At 38.2% G+C, this 27,945-nt stretch overlaps 1 protein-coding gene across 2 annotated transcripts; it reads left to right on the forward strand.

Annotated features, from left to right (window-relative positions):
* Positions 1–44: 44 nt before the first annotated feature.
* On the forward strand, positions 45–27,790 carry RANBP3L (RAN binding protein 3 like). 2 transcript variants are annotated; one of them, XM_063291133.1, is made up of 10 exons: positions 45–112; positions 1,016–1,152; positions 4,118–4,200; positions 5,107–5,191; positions 7,192–7,294; positions 8,985–9,118; positions 10,446–10,566; positions 12,008–12,150; positions 13,332–13,518; positions 27,602–27,790. In XM_063291133.1, exons 1-10 carry the CDS (start codon positions 61–63, stop codon positions 27,643–27,645), a joined length of 1,089 nt encoding a protein of 362 aa, XP_063147203.1. In that variant the 5' UTR covers positions 45–60; the 3' UTR covers positions 27,646–27,790. The 2 variants fall into 2 exon arrangements, with proteins under 2 accessions (XP_063147203.1, XP_063147201.1); XM_063291131.1 differs by lacking the exon at positions 27,602–27,790 and adding an exon at positions 16,102–16,904.
* Positions 27,791–27,945: the final 155 nt, after the last annotated feature.

The raw sequence follows: 27,945 nt of genomic DNA on the forward strand, positions 1-27,945 counted from the left end.
AAATTTTGTTGAACGTTTTGGACAAACGTTTGCTTTATAGTAAAGAAGAACAACGTATTCATGACTTCGGGCCTATTAGAAGAGTGCATTGATATGAAAGCAGCAGAACAAGGTAAGGAGAATTATTTAAATGTAACAATTCTATCCCCATTTCGTGTGTAAAAACTGGTAGAGAAGGAAATAGAAAAGGTAAAAGATTGGGGAAAACTGGCAATGCTTAGATATCAATCCATGACCATCCACAGCTCTGGCTGTTTGCATCAAGATGATGAAAGTAGCATTGTACTGTTGTGCTGCACTGTACACTCTACCCCTTTTTGGATGGGTTTGACTTCACAACACATGTATACAAGGGGAGAGCTTGTGGTGCACTGGTGCTGCTTTTATCAGAGTGAGCATTTTGTTTCCCTGGTGAATGCTGCCATCCACCACTCTTCCCAGAACCAGCTCTTGGTCTGCCACAAACAATCAGGAGGAAGAGATTCAAGACTGCTCTCTGTATGGCTTGAATCTTATAGCTTTCAGATGCTGTTTTTCTATTCCCGTTATGGGTTTTCTGATATCTGTCATAAAACTAGCTTATCAAGAACTGTGTCCTTGAATCCTTGCCTGCAAGCTTTCTAGGCTGTGTAGCAGACAGGTGATTCGGATACATGATGCATGAAAGTTCAGTCCTCCTTAAACATCCATGTAGGCATGTATCATGATACTTTATTTAAGCAGGGTATATCACTTGTCTCCTATATATTTACACCTTCAGATAGGGTGTAAAAGACTTTTAAATGGTGCACATAGGCAAGGAAAAAGAGGACTGAAAAATATCTGCAAAACATAAGGGAAATCTAGCTGCCGTGGTCCTTGGGGGAGAATAATAGAGAAATCCAGGTACTATTGCAATCATGAAATTCTATTTTTCACTTGGAGGAGCAACTTTTAAGAAACCCAAGTATAAGAAGATTGTGCCTCAGGAAAGAATGGCATAAATTAAAATCTCTTTTCCATACTATTTTTTGAGGTCTTTCAACAAGCCCCAGACAAAGAGACATTTTAAGGCCTGCTGTATTGCAACTGCCCCAAGCGGCTACATGCAGAATGGAAAAGAAGAGAACTGCTGAAACTCTTGTAGGGGAGAACCATGAAGCAGACAATGAGGTAAAAATATAATGCACCATCAAGAGTGTGTGTTCTTGTTGTCCCATCCATGAGGAATCCAGTTTACATAAGAAGGCTTTGGAAGATTCTATATTGCCATTTTTATATGAGCTTGCCATACGAAAATACTTGTGGTGAGTTTGGCCCACATTTTTAAGCTGACTGAGATAATGTTTGTTTGTTTGTTTATTAGATTTGTTAAGGTTGCCCAATTCCAGTAAGAATCTGAGTCACTTACAACATATCCAATCCAGGACTAGAAGACCTCCAAGGTCCTTCCTATGATTCGATTATTAAATATATTAAGTTAAAAAATACAACTAAAACAACATGACTCCATGGACTGAAACAGTATTCCCCAACATTCAGAAAAAATGGATCTCCACAAACACCCTAACCTCAGGGCTGAGAACAGAACCAGGTCTTGTACTTCATAAGCTACTGTACAAATCAGAACCGTTATTCTTCACATAATGTGCTTCTTTTACATTCTCCTGTGCAGTTCTTGGGTCAAACGATGCCTATAACAGTATGCAGGTCTGGGATAATAACAGGCAAGAATGTGCATCATTAGGAAAGGTATATTAAAAGTGCATGGTCAGTAGAATAGTATGTGAAAAATGGCACTCTCACACTGAATGATATGCCAGTGTGAAGGAATGATCCCATTTCTATATACATGGAAAAGCAGAACAGTCTACAGCAGGGTTTCTCAACCAGGGTTCCATGGAACCCCTGGGTTCCGCGAGAGGTCACTAAGGGTTCCCTGGGAGATCACGATTTATTTAAAAAATTATTTCAAATTCGGCAACTTCACATTCAAGAGGTAAGTTTCATTCTTTATTTTTAGTTTAGGAACACTGTTAATGCAAATATACAGGCCTACACATGAAACAAATATAATAATTTTGTAACTTCCGGCCTATATTTGAGCCTGAATGGGCAGGGGGTCCCCGAGGCCTGAAAAATATTTCAAGGGTTTCTCCAGGGTCAAAGGTTGAGAAAGGCTGGTCTACAGAGCTAGCAAAAATCAGAGGGAAATGCTGAATGTTAACAGTGGGAATGCTGATGACCTTAGTAATATGTCTTTAGTTGGAATGGATTCTGTCAGACAGAGTGAGACTTCTGGTGATTTCACAGACACATCCATATAATTTTCTTGGCACTGATACAGAATGAGTTTGTCATTGCCTTCCAGGTAGGAGACCACTGGGAATCTCTGATACAGCCTAGTCTAAGAAGTAAAAAACAAAAATTCCAGAAGAGAGCAATGGCAAACCACTTTCATATTCTTGAGGTATATCTATATATAGATATATAGATATGAGAATGAATGCGACCATGAAATCACTAGGCATAGAAGTAAAGATTCAAGCTAAAACTTTTGATGGATCTACCTATTCAGGAAATATTGACAACATATATTTGCTTGGAGAAGACTTCCTTAATATTTCTTTAAATTTGCCTTTTTTTCCCCTAACAAGTTTGTTCTGCCTTTAGTAATCACATGAATGATCATCACATGATCAAGAAGTATTCAACAAGAGAAATGTGTTGAAATAAATAAACTCACTGAAATAAACAAATACCACTCATTATTTATTTTATTATTTACTACTGACATGAAGTATCATGTTCTTCAATTCCAGGAGGGCAAACAGTAATATAAAGTGGCAAAAAAAAAAGCCCCAAAATGTATAAATTTAGCAGCACAGAAAGTCTCAGTGAAAGGGCTGGCTGAGTAGAAAGGTTTTCATCTGACATTGGTTGTCAAGCTGAACATGAGCTGGACTTTTCTGTGGAAGACATTTCAGAGGCAGAAACAGAACATTCTAGTCAAGAGTAATAAATTAAAGACACCCTGTCCTGTTCACAAAAGAGGAGAAAACTGGAAAATATGTGTGACTACCTCCCTCTGAGTGTATCTGCCCATCCTACTAGGTTAGATAGGGTGGGAGTGCTCCAGGTCCCCTCCCTTACATGTTGTCACTTGATGGGACCTTGGAGGCACACCTTCTCAGTGGCCACCCGAGCCCTTTGGAATAGCCTCCTGTAAGCACTGGCACATTCAAGCATTCATTCAATGACAGTCGTGAGGCTGAGCTCTTTCTACTGTTTTAATGAAGCGAAATGACCAGTACAAGAAGAAAGCTGCGAATGCCCAATTCCCGCTCAAACCTACATTTAAAACTACATTCACTTAATTACCCTTTGCCCCTCTTCCCACCAGAGTATGTCACTCCCCCTTCCCAATCCAGGTGGCTTCTCTGATGTATCTCTCTTCCCTGGCCTTGGGGTGCTAATGCCATAAATCTCTATCCATAACAATGCAGTTCACACTCCAACCTGGCACCCCCTCCCATCTGGCGGCACAAAGTCTGTGCCACTGATAAGAGACTGGTGGAAGATGCTCCGATAAGGGGTTCTGTGAACCTTTTGATCGGAGGGTCTGACACTTCCTACTTGAGATCCAAGAGGTCCCTACCCTTTTAGCCTTCCAGAAGACCTGGGTGTTCCCCTAAGCGTTGGGCTAGGATGCGGGTTGAGCTGGGAGGCTCTTTGATCTGGCATTTGGGGGGAAGAGGAGTTTTGTTTTTATCACTGTTTTTATTTATTGTTGTGAGCTGCCTAGAAACAATATATGAGATAGGGGGCCATATAAGTTCTATAATTAATTGATTATTAAGTTAAACATTAATTGAAACGGGTTCATGGAAGAAATAAAACTGTTGAAAGCACCTGGAGACCAGCTAAAAAAAAATTAGCCAGTCCAAATATTTCCTGGGGTTCCTTCTTTTTGAGAAAAAATAGTTCCATGAAGAGGGGCAATTTGTATACTTGTGATATGGGTCTCTTACTTCTGAAAGCTAATGCTCTTGTGGGTAGAATAAAACAGATGGGGAGGTAATCTTAATGTGTTTTAGAGTGCAAGTGGAACAAAGCTGATTTAATGAATTGTTTTTAGATGTCTGAAGATACTTATTCATGTACTGATATCTCCAAAAAGCCTCCTCTCCCACTTCAGATTTCAAGCTCTAGCACAACCCAGTAAGTTAACTGAAATCTATTTAGATGATGATGATGGTGATGGTGATTGAAATAAATAAATATTCAATCATTTGGTCAACCTTTTTATTTCTGAATTATAATCCGTGATTGCCTCTTTACCACCTGGAAAAGTGAGGCATACTTTCATATTTCGAAATGGAGGCAAGGAAATTTCAGAAGGCTGCCTCAATAAAGAACAAAAGCCCTTCCTTGGATATTTAATAGAACTATTATAAAGAGAATTTCATGAGCATTTTTTTGGTTGTTTTTCTTTTAAATATTTCATTATAAACAGAAATGCAAATGCTCCAGAAGAATAATTATTTGTGCTCTATAGAATGACATATTAATCAATGGATCAGGCCCAATTTAATCACTAGTCTTGTTGTGTCTCCCATCAAATATTTAGATGGGGAAAAGAATATTTTGAAAGAAAAAGAAAGAAAGAAAGAGAGAGAGAGAGAGAGAGAGAGAGAAGGAGAAAGAAAGAAAGGAAGGAAGAAAGGAAGGAAGGAAGAAAGGAAGAAAGAAAGAAAGAAAGAAAGGGAGGGAGGGAGGTCTTTACAAAGTGAAGTCATAGTAGTAACAGTTTTACAAGGTAAAAGGTAGTATAAACTGTTCTTATTTTTTAAATTATTTACAACGTACAGTATAGTAGCTCAGAGTTACAAAATAGAATGTGCAGATTGAAATGGGGTAAAAAATGTCCCTGTGAGAGACAGTGGGCGATGTCTTAGTGTGTGTCTATGTCTGTCTGTCTGTTTGCCTACCTATCTCTCTATCTCTATCTCTATCTGTCTTCATAATATTTTGTAAGCCATTTAGAGCCTTGTTTGGATTAGAGCAGTGTATATATTACAGTAATTAAGTAGGTAAACAAACATATCTTCCTTTCTTTAATTCAAGCAACCCATTACCCAAAGACAGAACTTTCTCAGACAGTGAGCATTCTAACTTTGTGTTTGGAGAAAATATAGAAGAGCGAGCTTTGGTAAGTATTAGTGAATGCTTTAATACTAATGATTTTATTAAAAAAATTAAGTTTGCAGGGTGTATTTATCGTATTTCTTGTTCTGTTGAAATTGAATCTAGGCAATCAGGAAATAACAGTTAAAAAGAGATTTTACTCATTTCAGTCATTTCAGACATATACCTCATAATATTTGCAATACACTTAATGACACTAAATGGTTAATTTAAAACTGACAGCTTATGAGTTTGCCTCTCTCCTGGGCTATCATTTTTTCCCTAAAATACTATCTAAACAGCATTTGATCCAATAATGCAGTTTGTGTGAATGCCAGATTTCTTTCAAAGACTTCTGAATTGCTGTGGAATTGGGTCCTGTGCTGGCCTTTGATAATCATTTGAGCTGCACCAATCAGCATGTAATAGTCCAACTCAATTCATTAAATATTTCACCTGCTATTTCCTGCATATCTAGGTGCTGTTAAAGTTAACAAATAATACCTTCAACGTTGTTGGAGGTTGAAATGTTCTTGAAGTGTCCCTGAGAGTGGGAATCTCACCTGGGCAATGTTTATTTGCAAGAAATGGATTTTAAGGATTGGCAAAGCCTAGCACCTAGCCAACCTATATTCTGCCATGAGGAGAATCAAGGAACAGATGAGCTTGAGAAGGAAGGCAGAATGAGGTGCCTTAAGATTAGCAATAACAAAAAACAAGGGGGCGGGGCACAGAATACATCCTTAACTTTTTATCTACACCCTATTGCCCCCTTGTGGTCAGTAGGTCCATGAGGTGCTGAAAAGTTAGGGCCATACAATTCGCATCTCCAACAAAGAGGAACTAGATCTTCAGGAAATGGGGCACTGTTCATCTATTGGGTAACCCTATAACTGGAAACAAATCACATCACAAATTCAGGAACATCATTGTTAAAATGCTTTTATTCTCTGTACTCTAAAAATACATAATGGAATATGCACATTTCTGTATACCATGCAAGCATGTGAATAACAGTGTGAATAGCTGAGTGTATTCAGAGTGCTGATAAATGTGATATTTAATGGCTTCTTCCAATTCAATATTCTGTGACAATAGCTTGGGAAGGATAGTTGCTCCTACCTTTATAAATGAGGATTTATGAACCTAGGAATAAATGTTGGGACCATGTACTTTCCCCTTACCCAATTTGGCACAAAGATCCTATACTGTATTAAGTGGGAATTTCATGCTGCTTCTGATCCATGCATTTTAGGCCGTTGTATTGAATAAATCAGGAAAATTAACTAGGATCTTGGTATATGAAGTCAAGAATGTCCATTTAAACAGGGCCAGTTATGACAACTTTGGATTTCATCACAGATACTTATCTTATAACACAGTAAGATTTGGTAGTTTTACTCCTCAACCCGCATTAAAGCAGTATGCTCTACCTAATTTATGCACAAACATTTATATTAGATATGTTTTGTTATACTAAGTAAAAGAATAATAAATTTAGAGTTAAAGAGCACCAGAATCTATTTACTATGGATAAAATCTGGATCAAAATTAACCTCTGAAAGAGAACTTCCACTTGACTTACACAATATTGCAAGATATTTGTAAAAACTTCACATTAACTTGCTGTATTAAAGACAGGATATGAATTTACACATCTCTCACTGTGAGAGATTGTGGGCTTGACACTTACGGGCTAAATTCATACAACCAACTAAACCTTTAACACAGGTTAAACAAACCTCAGTCATGCATTCACATAACATGCTATTCCAAAACAAGTAAATCATATTATAGCCTAATAATGATGACCTCCTGCACATTGTATAATAATGCAATATCTGGGTTCTCACACATACTGAACCACAAACTACCTACTGCTATTTTAGCCTAGCCTAGCTTAGCCAATGCCACTGTGTATATTACAATGCCATTCTCATTTTTAAATGTCCGCTCTCAATATCTGATATCTTTCCAGACCTAATTGTAATTTATTCAAATCAGATCTTTCTCCAATTTTCCTAGAAGCCTGAGAAATCCCCAGAGCTGCAGTCCAAAGATGGGCAGCATATCAGTGAAAAAGAACTCCTCTGTGCCCCAGATTTCCATACTATTTCCTCACGGGCAAGTAGGTGCTGTTTCTTAGCAAACAATGACCTAAAATTGATGTTGCTCTTTCATGATATTGTATATGTGGTTATTATGTTGAGCATTGAGAATTGAGCCTTCCCCAACCAGAACTAGGCAGCAGTTCCATAATCCCCTGCCAAAATGCCTCTGTCACTCCCAGATGGTGATGGGAGTTATAGGCTACTCATCTAGAAGATGCCAGAATGGGGATGGCTGATTTAAGACAAAAGCCAGACTCAGGTAGGAACTTGCCTTATATCATATTAGACTACTTTGTCTTTCCAGCCTGATGTACTCTACTCTGACTAACAGTGTTTTGTCATTTATTTCCTGGTCAGCGATATCCACAGGCTATGGTCAAAAAAGTCAAGATGGTGTCTAGAACTATGTGATCAAAGCAGGCACAACTCGTATAAAAAACAGGTGGAGCTTCAATCACATAGTTGTGTCCACCATCTTGACATTTTGACCACCCCCTGCAAACACTCCTATTCCCAATATTTCTCCAGAACTGAGTTCATGCTCTGTTACCATGTCATCCTTAGCCATGCCCCAACATAAATCAACGTTTTAAGCAATGTCACATGTGAAATCAGGTTAAACCCCTGATGACAGGTGAATAGGTGAAATGACCATATAACGACTTAGAAACCGTTGGTTTCTCTGATATGGCACTTTGTAGCAGTTGAGTGTTAAGGTAAAGTTTGAGATGGTAAGAACAACTAGCAATGCGAATGTTTACAGAGGTGATGGAGGACTTTATTTCTTACAGCTTTGATAGCTTCTGGGGATTTCCCCAAATAAGCAGGGATGGACTAGACATTAGATCAGATATATATATAATAGTCTCCTCCAACTCTCAAAGGCAACCTTTTTGCAGTCAAATAGCAACCATTTTTAGGGGATGAAGGCAATAATGGAATGGTTCAATAACAGGGCAGTGTAAGGATGGAGAACCCAGGGGCAATGGTTAATTGTACCTGGGTGCTCTAACCTTACACATCAAAGGGAAGGAAGGATAGAGGAGAGACTACAAGCAATGAAGGGGCAAGGGATAAGAAGAGAGCAGATGGCAGCAACCCCATTCACAACTGAGAGACTGAGAGGCCACCATCATGCAAGCTGTCAATGCAGAGGAAGGGGTGGGACAAAGAAAAGGCGGGAAGACAAAGGAGGGAGGCGGGAGGAAGTGGAATCAGTTGTGGCTTTGACAGTCTGAGATAAAGACCTAATAAAGAACTTCTCATATCCATCGTGGCTTGTGCTGTGAGTTTCTGAGATTAGGCCTTAAAATAAAAACCTCACAGGCAGTGATGCAAAATAGAGCAGGCCCATGACAGATCAGCCATGTGGACAGAGCTGGGCCTTTATTTTTTATTTTTCAATTAAGTTGGCTTTAAGCCTCATATTAAACTTCTGTTTTGTTTCTTGCCACAAAATGGCAGAAGGTTTTGAGAGTTGTAACGCTGGTGGGATTGGAAGGATTTACCATATATGTAGCAAATTCAGAAAGCACAAATGTGCCTCATTCTATGATAATAATATCTACAATAATTATAATAGCTAATTTTGAATCAAAGTCAATTTGAAGAGAATGTACTTAATATCCATAATATCCATTAATTTTGTATGACCTTCCTCCTGTAGTAATTTCATCGTTTTCTCTTCCTCTCTTTCTTATGAAATAGCACCACTTTTTGCTAAGGGTTCCACGCTAGCAGAATCAGCTGCTGCTTACCTATCTAGCAAAACAGCACAAAGCTATTTATTGGAGAAAATAGAAATTACAACAGGAGAAGAAGCAGAACACAACGTATTGCAGGTATATCTTTCTCTGAAAAGTTGTTGCTGTACTGATTTAGCACAGTGGCTTTATGGTTCTCATCTTATACCAATATGTCAATGGGAGTCAGGCGTCCTGCTGATTTTTCTGGATTGGAGCCAGTTATTGAATCAGGAATATCAACTTCTCATTTTGGTGTCATTAATTTATTTTAGTTCAGTTGGTAACTAGTTAGTATGCAAGGTATCTGCCATCTGTTCTTTTTCTTGAACATAACTTCTTCAAAAGTTACTTAATTGTAATGATCAATATTCATAGTCATCTGAATTCCAGACCAGTTTCTCTGATGTTGTCAAACTAGCCACAGTAAAATGGAAACACAACCATGAGCACTGAAAAGCATCAAAGCCACTCCATTTCATGTAGGGTCTTCAACGGCCTGCATTGCACAAGACCAATGATACCATCATTTGTTTCTGTCTTGTGTGTGTGTGTGTGTGTGTGTTGTTTTAAAAAAATCAAGTGGAAATAAAAGCATGTAGTTCGATGTTGGGCAAGATGCTGTTCAAGAAACATATTTTCATGATCCACGTAAATCCTTTTGAAGTTTGTCTAAATCATAAAACTAATCCAGCTGTGCACAAGTACAGCAGCTAGGACTGCCCAGGCCAGAAGCTCTTGTGAAAGAGCAAGTGTTATATTGACCAATTGTCTGAAAAAGCAGGGATTGGGCTCAATATAGCTGCCCATCTCATCCCTTGGCAGTAGATAAGCACAATCACTGATTTTTACAGACAGTCCTATACTCACAAGGCTGTAGCTGGATATGTGCAGAAACCCTTAGCTGAATATGCATATAAGCTCCAATCTGGATCTAATTTGTCATTCAGGTAGGGATCTGCATAGTGAAAGCTGCTTTTTCATACACTGGATTAGGATCATCATTCATACTTTGTTAAGTAAGCACACTCTTAGAAAAGAGACCATTTTTAAAAAATGAAAATTATTTTATGCAGCAAGATCTTTCTAATATTGCCATAAGAACAAGCAGATGAAGAAAATTTTGCAAGTTCACTAACAGCCATCTTCTCTCAAGAAGAGGAGATAACTTTATTTCAAATTTTGAGAAGAAATTCTGTTCTTCCCTTCTGTTTAGGTGTCTAAGTAAATAACACACAGCATTCCATTCAGATCATTTAGCTGCCATTTCCCTTTTTTTAATTGATAGCAACTATAGAAATAGCATAGAAGCCTGTTGATCATTGTTATTAAAGAATTGCTCAAGTAAGTTTCATAGAAATGATGATGATGATGATGATGATGATGATGATGATGATGATGATGATGATGATTTCTTCTGTCTTAGATAAACTGCAGGCTTTTTTTGTTTAATAAAGCATTATTGTCCTGGACTGAAAGAGGCAGTGGCTCTTTGAGACTTAATGATACCTCCAGCAATCAGCATGGAATGCTGCAGTCAAGACTGGGTAAAAATTAATTTTGCAATTGTATGTTTAAATGAAAAGTCTACTTGACTCCTAGCAATCATATGGACATAACTATGAAGGTTTTTTTGGAATAAGACAGAATTGGTGTACCACTGCCTTTCTCTTGGTTTTGCTTTGACTTCTCAGTCTAGCCTACAGCCCTGGTATTTTCTGGTGGTCTCCCATGTACACATAACCTATTTATTAGAACAATATGTAAATACAACCAATCTGCAAAAACATATCCCCCAACGATTAAACATTTAAAAATCACATTTAAGCAGGGCTTTCACCCCATGAAAAAGATGTTTGACAATTAATGAAATGACTTTTAATTGTATTCAGTTTGTATATGACTAAAACCATAGTTTTGAAGAAGAGTACAAAGACTAAAAAGTCAAAATATGGATGAACAGTAGCCTCTTGGAAGTCATAAGTTGAGTATTAGTGAGCCCTTCCAGATTATTAGTTTTTCTCAACATAGTTAAACCCATTTGACATGGATCTGGATTGTCATCATTCTTTGCAGGTTTACTCTGACATTAAAATGGCTTGCCAAGTTGGCAGAGAATCATTGGCCAAGTCAATGCTAGAGAAGAATCAACTAATCAGGGTTCATTTTCTCTCCATTCAACTTGACTAATAACTGACTCTCCTGCGCTTCAGATTATATTAGATCCATGGTTAAACTAACATCCCTTTTTCACCTCCATAGAAACAAACAAAAGCCAAAGAAATGGCTATTCCCTATATTCTGTGCATTTTGGTACATACAGTATATTTGTGTAAATTTCTCCATTGTTCGGCAGAAAACTTCAGAGGCAGTTTGAAGGGAAGTTCTGTAAAGGAAGATTGATTTTAAAATATATATATACAACCCCCTCAAAAGCCTTCTATTCACCATAGCACCAAACCTCCAAAGCAGGAGTGTCAGCAGAGCAGGGTTAAAAAAAAGTCAATGTGGCGGCCATATTAGTGCAATTGAACTTCTGCTTGTGACATGCACAAAAAACAGGAAGAGCTTTGTTGGCATCATTGTGGCTGTCATCTTGACTTTTTTTAGCATACCCTGTGGACACCCATGCTGCATTGCTTTCCAAGACCCTATGACTCATAGTATATTTGGGCATCTTTCACAATAGCTATAAGCATACTAGTATGTTGCTGTGACTGGTCAGTTCAAGTATGTACACATATGGAGAAAGAAAAAAGATACCTGGAGGCTGGTATATTGCAATTCATACAGAAAAGCCAGTTTTTCTCTCTGTTTGGGAAAATGGAACCCCTTCAGCATCATCAGAATGAGTAGCAAGTCACATGTTACTCTTCTGGTTAATACCAGTATGTGGAAATTCCCAGATTTGCTAGGAAAATCTGCTTCAAGACTGGAGTGTTTCAATTTCCTTGCCTTCCTTTCTGATAGTGTTTCTCATGCTTACAGTCATGCGAAATCAAGGAAGCATGAGGCTTATTCTTAACACCAAGCTGTGGACTCAGATGGTTATAGAAAGACCAAACCGGAAGAGCATGTGCATCACAGCAACAGACCTGGAGGATGGTTCTGTCAAAGTTTTCCTGATACAAGTAAGAATAAGAATTCCATTATTCCTAGGCCCTTGGATAAAACCTGAATTGTTGGAAAATAGCCAATTTAAAGACTTTGGTGTTCATTGGATGGGTAATAATGATGAAGATGGTGCTCCATTGTGTGATTCTAGAAAAGGATGTTTTCCATTTTAATTGATTTACACTTCAATTTGCAAGGGTTTTTAGACCATTATTTGAACCAGAAGATATTCCCTGGATTTTTGTCAATACTCCATTTCTGCAGCATTGTCTTGCACTCTGTTCCAAGATATTTCAGGGAGTCTATTGACCCTTTTTGGACAGCAAGATACTACAGGAGCAAGGAGGCAAGTGTTAATGCCTTCACCTAAGAAGCAATATGACACTCAAAGAAGTGTCAAACAAAAGACCCTTTTCTTTAAAATACTTCGTTGGGCTAAGGGCCAGTTGACATGTTCACTACCTGAGGATATTCTATTGCTCTAAGTCAGTGTTTCTTAAGTGTGGTCCTAGGACACCTGGGGGTCCCGCAAGATCCTCTCAGGGGTCTGAAAAATCAAAAGTATTTGCCAGCGTATGTTGAAAAGTAATACAATATTAAAATCCCATCAAACAATTGTGAGAATCAGTAGTAGCAGCGAATGCATCAATTTTAATTTTTAGTTGGGTAAATATCAATAAATATAACCCATACAAACAAAAGCTCTTTTGGGGTCCTCCATAATTTTTAAAAGTGGGAAGGAGTCCTGAGGAAAAAAAGTTTAAGAAACACTGCTCTAAGTCACCCAGAAAAAGCTGGTTTTGAGGGCAACCCCTGTATTTTAAAAAAATAAAATAAAATAAAATAAAATGGAGCAAATAGCACATGATATTTTGTTTCACATGTCAAAAAAAGTGGGAGAGAATGCCAAGCACAGCTGATGTACAGGCATATGTACGAATCTGGGTATCACCTTTATGACATATTTCTCTGTAGATATAATGGTATTGCACATACACACATGCTCCCTCTTGACCTTGTAAAGCACACAAGTTTGCTGCTTTAAAGTTTCTGAATCACTCAGGAACCAGTCACTCTCTCTTCTTGCTCTATGGCTCCGCTCAAATTTTTTTTTTACCTTCTCATTGCTTGTTCACCTTTTCTTTGGTGCTCTGGAACACAGTACCTCATGGATTCCTGCATTCTGTCTATTACACAGGCCAGCACAAAGGACACTGATTCAATCTATGCAGCCATCCATCACCGTCTTGTTGCTCTGAGAAACTTTACGAAGCAGGAATGCGGTGTAAATCAAGTAGAATACAAGCTAGATGTTCAGCCAGTATCCTGTGACAGCGATGATGAAGAGAATGAAAAAAGAGCTCCAGGGAGCAATAACAGATCAGGTAAAAGGAGCTTTCATGAGATGGATGCAAACCCTGGTTTTTCCAACTCATAATTCAATATTTACTTTCCCAGAATATAGCTAGCTACATTCACTGCAGAGCGGATTGGGGGAAATTTTTCTGCTGCTGGTTATTTTGCAAATCTTGTTAGATAATATAATCTACCAATAGAAGAGAATATATGTAGCTCAGGGTTGAACTGTGGAGTCCTTGGTGCTCAAGCTCAGAGAGCACCAAGGACTCCATAATATAATGTCTAAGGAGGAGAAAGTTCATGTTTCAAAAGTTAAAAAACACACACATAAAACATGAGGTTCAGAAGATGGCACAGTGAAGTTGGGAAAGGAATTGCTAAGTGCTTGTCTACATTATTGTTAAATATACCCAGAGACACATACATATACAAACACGCATACAGTACATACATACATTTGTCTACAAATGCACCACAAGAAAAAGGCAGCATGGTGAGGTGGGAAGGGAAGGGAAGCAAAATAGTACTTTAGGTTTAGGGACTGGATAGAAGAAAAACTTCTTAATATTGGGTAAACCTGCTGGACAGGTTTACCTTGGTAACTCCCAGCTGATAGGCAAGCACTGGTGTTACGCTGATAAGAAAATTCAACACATTAATTTGCAAATAATCTCAATATAGTTTTGAGAGATGTTCTGAATAGATCTTTCTCCACCACTTCCAGAAGCAGTTAAGGGTTTATCTCAGGACTCTTCCACATAGGCAGCAGCTTCACCTCTTATACCTCCTGCAGCATTTTTTCCACAGCTATGTGAATATTCTCAATTCTGCCCTCTACGCTGTGCTCAGTTCCCTCCAGCTAGTCCATGGGGAGGGTGGGGAACAAAAAAATGGTAGCTAGCTAGAACGTTGCAACCATCTTTGAGGCTTTTACAATGAGAAGAAGAAGGAAAAAGAGCTCTTCCTCCAACCACAAGGTTGCTGAGCGAGGGAATGGCAACCAAACCACCCGGGACAATTGGGAAGAGCGTGGGAACAGACAATATGTTCTGCTGCTTTGGCTTTAGGAGTGAGAAAGGAACTCTAAGGAGCCAGAAGGTAGGATGAAGGGGGAGTTTCCCTCCATGGTTGCAGAGAAAAGGACTGTAAACTCTTTTCACAACATTTCTCTGGAGCAATAGCTCAAGCAAGAGCAAATTGCACCACTTTTGAAAGCCTAGGCCAGCCCCTCAGTATGGGTAGGACATGAGTGTGTGCCCGTGCATATAGAAAGGGTCTCATTGAGCCCTAAAGTGTCTTTGATGTTCTACCATCTCTAGAAAACTGATACAAGAGCACTGATTTTAGCTACGTACCTGTTTTAACACATGACTGTGGGCCCCCACTCTGCTCAGTCGCTGTATTTGTAAACAAATATAAATATTACAGAACGGCATAACATCTCCAAGGATCCCCTTGTGAAAGAAACCAGACTTGGATAAGCGCTGTATCCTGGAACTTCTTGCCATTCAATAATTGGGTTGTGCATAACAAAATTACAACAGGTATTTAACTAGTACTTACTTTTTAAATATTCTTCACAAGAAACTTATATTAGGGTACCAATATTGTTTAGGGTTTCTCAACCAGGGTTCTGTGGAACCCTAGGGTTGCATGAGAAGTCACTAGGCATTCCCTGGGAGATCACGATTTATTTAAAAAATTATTTCAAATTGGGGCAACTTCACATTAAAGAGGTACGTTTCATTCTTTATTTTCAGTTTAAGAACACTGTTAATGCATACATACAGGCCTACCCATGAAACGAATATAATAATTTTGTAACTTCTGGCCTACATTTGAGCCTGAATGTGTAGGAGTTCCCCAGGGCCTGAAAAATATTTCAAGGGCTCCTCCAGGGTCAAAAGATTGAGGAAGGCTGATTTAGATTGTTGATCCCAGTTAAATCAGGACTTTTAGAAGAGATTCCATAACTTCAGCACCTGCTTTTTGTTTCCATGCACCATATCCTGAAGTTTGCTTTTTTAAGTTCAATGTTCAGATTAATACCCACTTTTTAATTACCATGATTTTATTTTAAAGGTCATTTCAATCAGAATCCATTATGCATTTTTGGCTGTATTGATTTGCTCTAGGCATTGAGTACTGGCAGTTATAAATAGTACTCATGCATAGCAAAATTGTTTGCTAACATATAAAAAATCGGCTGCTCACAAGATACTGTTTTTAAAACAATGGAGGGAAAAAGATTATGATAGCAAATTGGACAGCTGCAAAGGACAGAGAGAAGCCCAGAAGATGGTACCAAGTCATCCATCACATTGGGCAGGAAAGAAAACAAACCATAAGAGGAGTGAACATTATTTCGTTATGTAGGATATATTCTTGAATCACTGTAGTTGTTGAAATTCTTGGGTTATGGCTTCCTGTTACCTTCAAATAATCCTACTTATCTATATGGGAATATAGATTTCTCGTGAGCTTTCCCAAATGGGAAGAAGCCTAACATTCAGAACACTTGCAAGGGAAATTTGTACTGTGGTTCCAATTAGACTTTGCAACACAATCCTACAGTTTGTGGTGTAATATCTTCTTATGACTGCTTATAGTGAAGCTGTCTTATGGACAATGTGACCATCAATCAAGCTGCCACACTGGGGACTTCCAGGGATGAATGGCGGACTGAAGATGGCTCTGCACAAAGCAGAACTGATGATTGTGGCTAAGAACAAGGAACTAACAAGTAGATTGGCTTCTTTGACCCTCTCTGGACAAAGAGAAGACGCAAGATCGCCCAAGCTGCACTCCATACAGTTGCTTCTCAAGAGGAGTCGGCAAGGCAGAGGTCTCTGGAGGGTGGGAGAACCAGGAGACGAGGGAATGTGTCATACTTGCTCCAGCCTATGTTTGCACTTCCTTTGCTAACCACCTTCAGAAATTCCCTATTAACCACTTTAAAGAAGTTAGACACCTTCAAAATGACAAGGTTGGAAACACCGGGTGAGTGTCTTCAATCCTTAATATAAGGAAATGAAACTGCACCTTTGTACGTTTTAAAAATTCAAAACACACAGCAAAAAGCAAGACAAGGTTTTGGCTACAGGAAGTTTTAAACAGATTAAGGGCTCAGAAAAGAGAATATTTGAATTGGGATATTAAGACTTTGAAATTTATTTTAAAGAATAAATGTATTTTTGTGGGAAAGAAAAATTATCTTCGACATTGGAGACATAACAAGATAAGCAACTTATAATAGCATGCAGAGATATTGTTGAGGAATGGCAATGGGACTTTGAATCAATAGTGTCAGATATGTTGTGTGTTTTTATGAACATCCTGTTCCCAGAAGGAGCTGTTCTACCAGAAGAAATTGTTACAGAAAAAGATTTGGAATTAAACTTCAGGTAAGATTATGGAGAACACCATGAACAAGAACTCACCTCACAGGATTGTTGTGGGGAAAATAAGGGGAGGAAGGAGTATTAGTTTGCTGCTTTGAGTTATTTATAAAAATAATAAAGGCGGGATATAAAAAAAGAACTTATCACTGGATATACAAAAAAAATCAGATGAGGCTCTAAAAATTAAGAAGGAAATAAAAATGCCAATTCAAGAGAGTAAATGGAATAATTTTTCCTGCTGGATTTACAAAAAAGGCTTGTTAAAGTTTTGAAGAATTTCAGGACATGGGAAAATCATCTTCTGAATGGATTAAAGAACAAGATGGTTATACCTAAAAGGAAAGATTATAAAGTTGGCTTATTTGATCATGGTTAAAATGGGATATGTTGTTACTCTGGGAATTTCTTTCTGCACTTTTTGACATATGGATTAGGAAGCATGTTGTATATTGGATTTGCTTACAGTTAATTGAGATATGGAATGAGTTTTATATCTGTTAACTAATACGATTATCTTAGGGCTTTGTTTTGACTTTCTGCTGACACCTGGATTGGAAAAAACGTGGTTTATAGGATTTGCCTATAATTGAGAATGTTGGTGGTGGGGGGCAGTTCTCTCTGGACTTGTCAATATCTGGGTTGGAAAACATGTTGTGCATTGGATTTACTTACAGTTAAGAGTTGAGATACAGAATATGTGTTTTATATTTGTTAACTAATATTATTACTTTAGACTTTGGGACTTTTGCTGACACCTAGATTGGAAAAGACATGGTTTATTGGACATACCTATAGTTAAGAGTTGAATTATGGGATGAAAAGTTCTATATCTGTTAACTGTTAACTAAGAGGAGGTGAAGAGATAGTGAAATCGTTTATGCGTGTCACGATGAGGGCGGGAAGTCGTTTTCTTAGGGGGGGTCCCCTCTTTTTTCTCTCTTTTTTCTCTCTTTTTTGCTTTCTTGCACGTTTTATTTTCTCGCTCTATTTTTCTTCTTCTTTTTGGTTTGTATTATCTTTTATAGTTGTAGTTAAAACTTTTAATAAAGATATTATTTAAAAAAATCATTTGCTACACTAAACCCATTGTAGAATTCCATGGCTCGAATCATGATTACGCAGTAAGTTTGATACGGGGATGGAGAACAGGGAAACAGAGCAAATAGTTAAGTTGTAATGTTTGAAGGAAATACTTACTAAATCTCGTATGTTGAAATATTTCCCTGTAATATTGGCCTCAGCATTCCTTGCAGACTGAGACTTTCCAGAGGTTAATACAATTAAGCCTTCTTCTTCCTTGGCACAAGATGCACTAGTACTGTCTTTCCTAATCAGATATCCTAGATATAGTGGGACCACAACAGAATGCTGAAACAATCAGAAGAGCACCAGATTGAAGAACATTGCAACAGGATATGATGATGATGATGATGATGATGATGATGATAATATCAACATAACTATGATCAGATGGAAGGAAAGATGATGATGATGATGATGATGATGATGATGATGATCTTTCATCTTCTAGTTCTCTGATTCACAAGTGGTATTGGTTGTTGTTGTTTATTCGTTCAGTCGCTTCCGACTCTTCGTGACTTCATGGACCAGCCCACGCCAGAGCTTCCTGTCGGTCGTCAACACCCCCAGCTCCCCCAGGGACGAGTCCGTCACCTCTAGAATATCATCCATCCACCTTGCCCTTGGTCGGCCCCTCTTCCTTTTGCCCTCCACTCTCCCTAGCATCAGCATCTTCTCCAGGCTGTCCTGTCTTCTCATTATGTGGCCAAAGTATTTCAGTTTTGCCTTTAATATTGGTAGGTAGATATAATTTGATTGTTAGTCATCATTTAATTCTTAAATTAATATTTGCATTGGTATATAGAGGACATATGTAGGGTTTTCATGTAGGACAATGGTGTGTTCACACAACTGAGACACTAATCTTTGTCTTCCATTTCAAAATAAGCCTAAAGTGCCTGAGGAAGAGATAATGTTCCAAAGAATCTCTGCAGAAAGCATTTCTGATGCTTTCCAGATACAAGGCTAATGAAGCAGACTTTCCCTATAGAAAAGTAGGGCCATTAAGTTCACTGAATTCACCAGCATAGGAATCCAGATTAAAGGATCTCTGATAGATGGCTGTCCAACCTCTCCCTGAACACATCCACTGAAGACGAGCCTACTAGCTCTCTGAATAACTGATTTCCCTGCAAACTGCTCTATTAGAAAGCTTTTTTTTTTAATCCTCAGTCCAAATATGCATTTCTGTACCATAAATCCATTAGTGTAATGATATAGAGGATGGCCTTGAAGGACAGAGGGAAGATCCATTACCAAAGCCATCCTCCATACCAAGGCAAAGATCAGATATATGAGGCTTGAGCCCAGGCCAAAAAAGTGGTTTACAAAAACGAGAGACGTATAAGGTACGCCAGACCAAGGAACAGATACTGTGCAGACCTACAGCTACTTTTATTAGAACAGTTATAGTAATAGAATCTTGCAAGTCTGAATGTACTTCCCTTCCCCCTTTTATCTTCATGTATATGTGGGGGCGGAGGGGGGCAGGCTGTCTGAGATGTTTTTGTAAACCACTTTCTTGGCCTGGGTTCAAGCATTGTTTATCTGATTGCTGCCTTGGTAACAGATCTTCTCTTTCTCCTTCAAGGCTGTCCTCTCTACTCACTACAGTTAGTCTGTATCCTAAACTCTGGGATGATGGAATATGGGTCTTGGCATTTTTCTGTGACATCCTCTCAGGTGTTTAAAGAATGCTATCATCTCCCTCTTCAGTTTTCTCAAAGTTCCTTCCCTCTCTTTGTCCTTCTCTGAACCTGTTCCAGACTTTTGAATTCTTAAGTTATGGTGGGGCCCAGAACTGGAGACAATATTTGAGGTAGGATTTGACCAAAGCAGAATAAAATGCATCAATTACTTTACTGTTGTGAAATAGCCTAAAACTGCATTGCCCTTGTTTGCAGCTACAACTCTGCTGACATATTTACTTTGTAATCAACTGCAGTCCCTAGATCTTTTTAACAAGTACTGTTGCCAAGCCTCGCATCCCTCATCCTACACATGTATTTGATTTCTGTCTCCTAAGAAAAGAACTTTGCAGTTGTCTCTATCAAATTTATTTCTGTTATTCACAACCCATTTCTCAAACCGATCATGATTGTTTTGAATTTTATTTCTGTCTTCTAGAGCATTAGCAATCCCACCAATTTTGTGACATCTGCAAGTTTGATATCCATTCCCATCATCTTCTCATCCAAATAATTAATACAAATGTTAGTCTGACCTTACTTGTATTTAATTTACACCTTCATTGTACAACTCTTATACAGTATGTCAACATAAAAGCTGAAGTAACTGGAATTTGCTCCCATGTAAGTGTGCATTGCATTACAACCTTGGCTATCTTGGCATGTTGTAATTTTTTTTTTCATTTATGCTGAGTGTAATGCAACTGAACTTTGTGTCAATTTATTTTACTTTGAGAAATGCTGCACAAATGAGATAAAAAGAACTGTGTCCCAGTGCTAAAGTTTAGCATCCTTTCATTCTCTGTATATGCACCTCTCATTGACTTTGGTCTGATCACACTGGAGACAATCTACTGAATGTTCTATGGCATCAGCCCCATTGAAACGTCTGGGAGCTGTTCAAGAGCAGGAATAAAAAGTTTTAATTTTATAATGACCTTTGTCCTCTCTTTTTGAGTTTTCTAAGAACATTCTAGAAATATTTTTTTCTCTAAACATAATGTGATGTTTGTGTAATAGGACAGAGAGTGTTTTTTATGAATTTTCTGTCATAAATGTCCTTTGTTTTAATGTATGAAATAATCCTTTTGTATTTGGGGAGGAGAAAATCTGTGCAAACAACTAATTGTTTTAAACAATATTTTATTTACTAAACTATTTCATATTAATTTTAATGGTCTTAGGCTCAATCCTAATAGACTTGAATAGAGATCTACTCATTCAATTGAAAAGAAGTCCATTCATTGTGGTGGAGAGCTGGTTGGCTGGATGGAATGTGTCTTCCTGCATATATGTCCAAATGCAAATTTCTGCTCCCCCACTCTCCACCAAAAAGTGAGTGTGTGAGATTGGAAGATGTTTTGAAGCAATATTCCTGAATTTAAATCCAAGAGGCTTTAAGAAATCAAATAGGATGGGGTGTCAACTGTTGGAGTTGGGATCACACTTAACAGTTTTTGGAAAGGGATGGCATTCTAAAGTTTTTTGGGGAAGGAACTGGGGGTCTGTTCTTTGTTTTTTAACTGTGTTAAGCCTAATTTAAAGTGTTGATGTTCACATGCCATCCTGCCTGCTATTTATGTAATTTTTGAAAGAAAACAATTGGAGATCCTTGAATACTTCTAAATATTTATGACCTATGGGCACATTCTTAGGAGTAAATTGTATTGACCATGGTAGAATTTACTTCAACTTAAACGTGAAGATAATTGTTCTGGTATTGTTGTGTCAATAAGCATGGAGAATTAGGCATTATATTTTCAAATTGTAGAGACAGACTTATCTTCCCTAAACTCATGTCCTTCAGATAGATTGGACTAAAGCTTGCATTATTCTCAAGCCTTTGCCATGTTTGTAGAAAAATATGAGGGCTATAATCCAACATTTTGTGAGGATATCAGGTTGGGGAAGTTATTCTTTTCTTTAATCAATGCCCACTTCAACCGGTGTTCAAACAGAACCATTCCTCTGAAACTTCTCTGTGACTTTGCAGAGGAACATAATAAAAGGCTCAAATTTGTTTACTGAGTTGAATGCAATATCCAATTGTGTGCTGATCTGCAAGTTAAACAATCCGTTGACAAGCAAAGGCCCTTGACCCAGATTTGGGAAAAACAGATAAGGGTTACTGGGCAATGATTACTAAGGTTACAGTCCTTGGGAATCTTCCACACTGTGGTGCAACTTCTTTTCAGTTGATGGGCTTCATAAGTATGTGCCAATGTTTGTACATGCACACATAGGCACACTCATTTGCATTTGATGTTCAAGATAAAAGCTTTTCGCCACAAGGATCTTATATTTATCTGTTTATAATGATAGTCTGTATCATAATTTATGTTTTATGGTTGTAAACCACCCAGAGTTCCCCTCTGGGGGAGATGGGCAGTGACAGAAATTTGAAATATAAATAAATAAATAAATAAATGGAATAATTGAAAACCTGTGGATTCCTTGAAGCCTGTCAGCCAAACCCTTCTTTCCTTTGTCTTCAGGATCTTGCTGACATCACCCTAGCCCCATCTCTTATGAAGGAACCTTGGTAGGACTTCTGACAGTTCCTGCTTCATTTTATTTATTTTGACTTAGTCCATTCTACTCATCTTCCATGTTAGCTGATCCGGCTCTGATCCCTGCAAGATTTGCAGTCTTGCTCTTCTTGCTCCCAAACTCATCATTTGCAAAATACTTCCCTGCCACTCTGAATTTGGGGGTTACGTTATGTTGAAGTAATTTGGGGGTTATGTTCTATGACTTTTGCAGTGGTATACAGATAGAAGTGAGTAGGTACTCTTCTTCCCATCATGCATTTCTTCAACATTTCTTGAATTTGTTCTGTTTGCTGTCTGTTTCTGAATGGCGTGAAGCCATTGTAGTTTCTTCTCTCTCTCTCTCTTTCTCTCTCTTTTTTTTTTTTAGAAAACTCCACACTGCACTGGGTTACTGTGGGCAAAACTTGGAAGAGGGAGGCCTATGCATGCCACTTTGAACTCCTAAATTAAAGCCAGAATATAAAACCAATAGATAAATAATTCTAGCATTAGGACACATCTACAGTACTTATTTATTGAATTGATTGTATGCTCATTTTGAAAGGGGGATGGATATTAGATATTGTTTGAGACTCCCTTCTTTCTCAGTGTGTTTTCTTTTTAGAAGCCTGAAATGATCCATTGTTTACCTAATTGTGCACTAGCACGGGCTTTGGAAAATGGCCCTACATTTTGTTCAAGCACATGTTATTGTGGCTGGCTGTGCATCAGCTGATTTGATTGATTAGAACTTAGAGGACTTTGCCTAAAACAGCTTCCATTGGAACAGATGTGTCATACTGTTGCAATAAAAAGGAAGGTTCCCAGAATCCTACAGACTGGCTGGTTTATTATGGCATAACCTATATCAGACCAGAAATTTTATCAGAGGAGTAGCATGCCATCTTCATGTGATCATCAACAAGAATTACAATTAGTTATTTTTAAATGCTAATATATGAATGGACATCCTTGAGAAACCAGCCAGAGAGCATATTCACAATATCCTCCAAGTCTTCAAGAATTATTTTCTTCCAGCTGGAAAGGTTTGAACTACCTCCAGGGATCAAGTCAGAAATGCCCACATTCCAGAAGGAACTACTATCTCTGTTAAAATCCTCTTAGAAGGCATCACTGTCTTTCTTATTTCTTTATGAAATATACATACAGCTGTAGTGTAGTCATCATTTATGTGAATGAGCTAGCAGAGAAGAGAATAAAGCCCATAGACTTTCTCCCAAAGTGGCATGAATATGCCAACCACATATATTTACTGCCATGCATCATATCTACCACAGAGGGAAGCAAGATGACGCACTTCAGCTTCTCTGGGTCATTCAGTGTATCAGTCATCCTTGCCTTAGTTTTAAAAAACTCACTTGATTTTTCAAAGAATGGTTCACCAGGTATTCTTAGACAATAGAAGTCATAAATGGCTCAAATCCAATGCTTTGGTTTGAAATATGATCAACTGCCGCCCCACCCAAAAGACAAAGGGCAGCTATGATAACAGAGGGCATCAAAAAGGAGACTACAAGGGTTGGCATGGAGTAAGCCCATCCAATTTGCTTCCTGGTGAAATGGCTGCCCTTGCCCCACATCTGCCATCTTGTAAAAGTACTCACAATGTGTTCTCAAAGTCTAAATGTGGCCATCAACCCCAAAGGCCTCTTGGTGCTGTTTGGTTCATTGAGAATGACTTACTGGAAACATAGCCATGCAGCTTAGAAGACTGAGGTCACCATCTGTGAACATAGGTTCAGGCTAGGCTTTCTGACATGTGAGAATAAAAATTCTAGTGGCTGGTGATGTCAGCCCCACTAGGCAGACCAGACCAGGAGAGATGGGAACTAGAGGTAGAATCCAGAGGTTAGGTCTACAACAGAGCTGCTGGATAGATTCTTGTGGCTTCTGCTAGTACTAGAGGAAAGTATTACAGTTTCTGGCAATTAGCAAATTCCCACCAGGCCTATTTTTAACCTTTTGATTGGAACCTCATTCTGGCCCAAGTAAGGTAAATCTATACCCCTAACTTATACAGTATCATTGCATAGTGTGGGACGTCAGGAATAGGAAAGAGCTATATATCTCTTTGAGTTAATGCAGCCATTTTCAGTGAGAATTCATTAAGACTGACTTTAATTAAAAAGTGAAGGTTTCATTGACACAAGTCAACTGCTGTTGACTATATGGAGATGTCCATCTTGGCAGCAATGTGGGAATGGATCATTGCTGCCTTCCTTTTTGATATTTTTAACTTCTCAGTTGAGCCAGAGTCCTGTAATTTCTTGATAGTTTTCCATCCAAGCACTAACCACATCCAATTCTGTTTGGTTTTTTGAGATTAGCTAGGTTGCCTAGGTGCTGTCAGGGATAATGAACCAATTCTCTCAATCTAGAGCTGATCGTATATTCTGGTTTCTAGATCTTAACTATATGTTAAAATTCAATATATTTTCCTTTCATTGTTAGAAGTTCCCACAGAAAATCAGCCAGGCACTCAGTTGCAAACACTCTTCCTAAAAATGTATAAACAATCATCCTTCACTTCATTTAAGGCTAGTGGTATTCAGAACCCAAATTTTCCTAGAGATAAATAACCAGTTGGGCTGTGAACTTGAAAAGGATTGCGGCTCTGTTTCTCTGTAACTATTATTTATAGCATTATGAGAATAAGCATAGCTTCACCCTTGGCTGCAATGCTTCTCTCCCCTCCTCTGACCCAAAATCTGAAAGTTTTGTTTCCTTGTTGGATTAAACACATGTTAGTATGTTGTCTGAAGCCTAAACTGAGATCTTACCTATTGTTAGTAAAAAGCTGTTCCAAAAAATATGGCATGCAATTGCCTTGTTTCATAGTTATAATTAACCATCATTTGGCTGGGTTTGCACATTTCACCAGGACATGGTTAATTGATTAAGCCATTCTTGGTTGGGTTTGTACAACATATTGCATAGAAAGCAATAATTTACCAAGTGCAATGCCTATGTTCATATTATATCTATCTATAATACACTAAGCCCAGAACAAACACACTACATATTGGCTTGGTGTCTTTGTCTGGCACTTGATTCCCATCAATCAAGAACAGAAATGGAATCTCCCAAGCCTTTCACAGCTGAGCCAGAGATATGGTACTCTTGACCTCATTTTGCAATGCTAGATGTTTGTAAGGCTTCCTGGTGCCTCAGAAATTATTTCATTTTTTTCATTTTTTTTAATCATCAGAAATGAAGCAGTGGATATAAAAGTCCTATCTCTCACATGCCAGAATTAAGTGGGTGGGCGCCAGGTAAGATACCTCTGGAAGATGGGTGATACAGTAGGGAGCACACGTGGCTTTCCCAAAGCAGGAGGCAGGGCTAGGATGCAAAGACCTAGAGGGCTTCTAGGGCAGGAGTTTGAGGCTTCCACCTTCTACCTAATGGACTTAGCTGAGCTATTTGCTACAGCACCAACTGCTAGATTTCATTGGGTACAGAGAGATTGGGCTAAAGACCAAACAAATATCTTGATCAGTGCCAAGTAATTCTCTAAGGAATGTGCTCTTTTCAGTAAAATGAGCCTAAAGCTTAGGAAAAAATTGTGTCTGCTCCTACTGCTAAAGATGGCCCCATCTTCATCTCAAGACCAGCAGGACAGAGAGATTTTTGACATCTGGTTGAAAAGTTCTTAAGATTAAGAAAGCCAAGTTGTGAGGAAGCTTTCTAAGAAAACTGCAATAGAGAAGTGTAGCTACTCTGGAAATATACTCCTTGTGTTCTGCACAAATCCACTTTTCTCTCCAGGTTCAAGCACAGGGAAAACCAGTTCATGAGTTAGCAGTCTACAACCTGTGCTTCCCAGGCCCTCACGCTAATTGTAATCTACCTGGCCTGATGCAGGTGGTCTATCCTAGACTTACTGTAGAACTGCCAAATGTATATCAAGCAAGTTTGTGTATGTTTTAATGAAGAATGACACTTAATATTGTAAAAATCATGCAGTGAAAAAGATGGACAGCCATTCTAAAAGAAAGTGGATGATCAGGACTGAATGCTCAGTCAATATTTAGATTGTGCACATTTAGCCTGCCAGTTACAGTGCCAAGGTGGGAGGATATCAGACTCGGCCTGTGGATGAAAATCTGATGTTTTCAGAGGCCATGTTCTCATATCATGCTAGGCTAATTGTGGGGTTCATAAATCATGCTAAAGCATGTTTCCTTTGTCTTTTGCATGATTTGTAAACATAGTTTATGGCTTAGAGTTATGTCTAAACCAGGCCACTGTGGCTTGCTTAACAACCTTTGATTACAACAATCCATACTTAACAATATGTAAAAATGTTTTTGTTGATATGTTTTACTGTGATTTTACTTGTGTTTTTCATTAGTTTATAAATTGGTAATTGTTTCTTTATTTTATAAACAAATACCCTTTTACTGGAAGCTAATACAATATGGTAGTTAAAGAACTAAATTTTAGCATGGAGGCCCAGGTTCAAGTCCACCCAACAATGGAAGCTCACTAGATAACTTTGAGCTTGCTTTTCTTCAGCCCCACCTATCTCACAAAGTTGTTATTGGGGAGGCATGGAGATGTCCATGATCCTATGAGAAAAAGCAAGATACAAATCTCACAAACAGATAAATTAAAAATATTTTATTGCTGTTGTCATAAGCACTATTTCTGAGCAGAAAGGCAAGATATAAATACAAATATAACCCAATTCCAACCATCTTTTTCTCCCAGAAGCTACTTTGTCAGTGGGGAGTTTGCAAAGGAAAAAGTAATGGACGATTCTCTGCTTCAAATTATCCCAACAAACAGCTACTTCTGGGAGAAAAACACAGGTGGAATTAGGCTGCTTGTACTTACAGATTTCTATTAAATAAAATTAAATTAAAATTCTACCTTTCTGATCCAAAACAGGTTCCCAAACCGCTAACAGTAATAATTTAAAAAATAATAAAATGATGATTTGGGGCTTGTCTTAAAAAATGCATGTGGGGGAAAAAGAAAGCCAGATTGGTTTGGCTATGTAAATGATATTCCTTAGGCTGCAAAAAGAAAAAAGAAAAGAAAAACCTGCCACTAAAAAATTACTGGCAATTACTTCTGTCCCATTGTTTGTAAATTAATCATTCTATCATGATGATGCTGAGAACAAAGAAAATCTTGCTCTTGTTCCCAAAAGTTTTTAATTCTTTATTAATTTGTATCCTCCCTTTCTACTCAAAGCAAAACTAAGAAGACCAAAAGAAGCATTTAAAAAATGGCTAGGCGGTCATGTCATTTGTCAATCGTGATCCACAAATGATGGCTGAACGTGACAAGTGTAATAATCTGAATCGGAACATTTTTGAAGCTTAAGGAATGTTGATTTGCTTAATCCAATTCAGTAACATTTTACAAACTCTCTTCCAGAGCATTCCCGGTGGATTCGCAGACAGCCTCTGGTCTGTTCATGACAACTCACTACCTCCAATTAAAGGGACATTAGGGACAACACACCACGTTGGAACCAAGACTTACTACACAGGATGTGGTATATGATTAAGAGACGAAGTGGAGAATAAGTAAAAGAAGCAGCACTTTAGAGGTTCCAGACATCAGTACCTGAAACAATAATCCAATGATGACCTCAGTTCTTTTAGAATTATTCAGAAGTAGTAGTTTTCAGGTTTGCAAATGAACAGCTTTAAGGACAATTTTAAAGAAAAGGATAATTCTGATTCATGATTTTTCATCCTACTGATGGCATTCATCCT

This window comes from Candoia aspera, chromosome 2, assembly GCF_035149785.1.
Source record: "Candoia aspera isolate rCanAsp1 chromosome 2, rCanAsp1.hap2, whole genome shotgun sequence".
In the NCBI taxonomy this organism is placed as follows: domain Eukaryota; kingdom Metazoa; phylum Chordata; class Lepidosauria; order Squamata; family Boidae; genus Candoia; species Candoia aspera.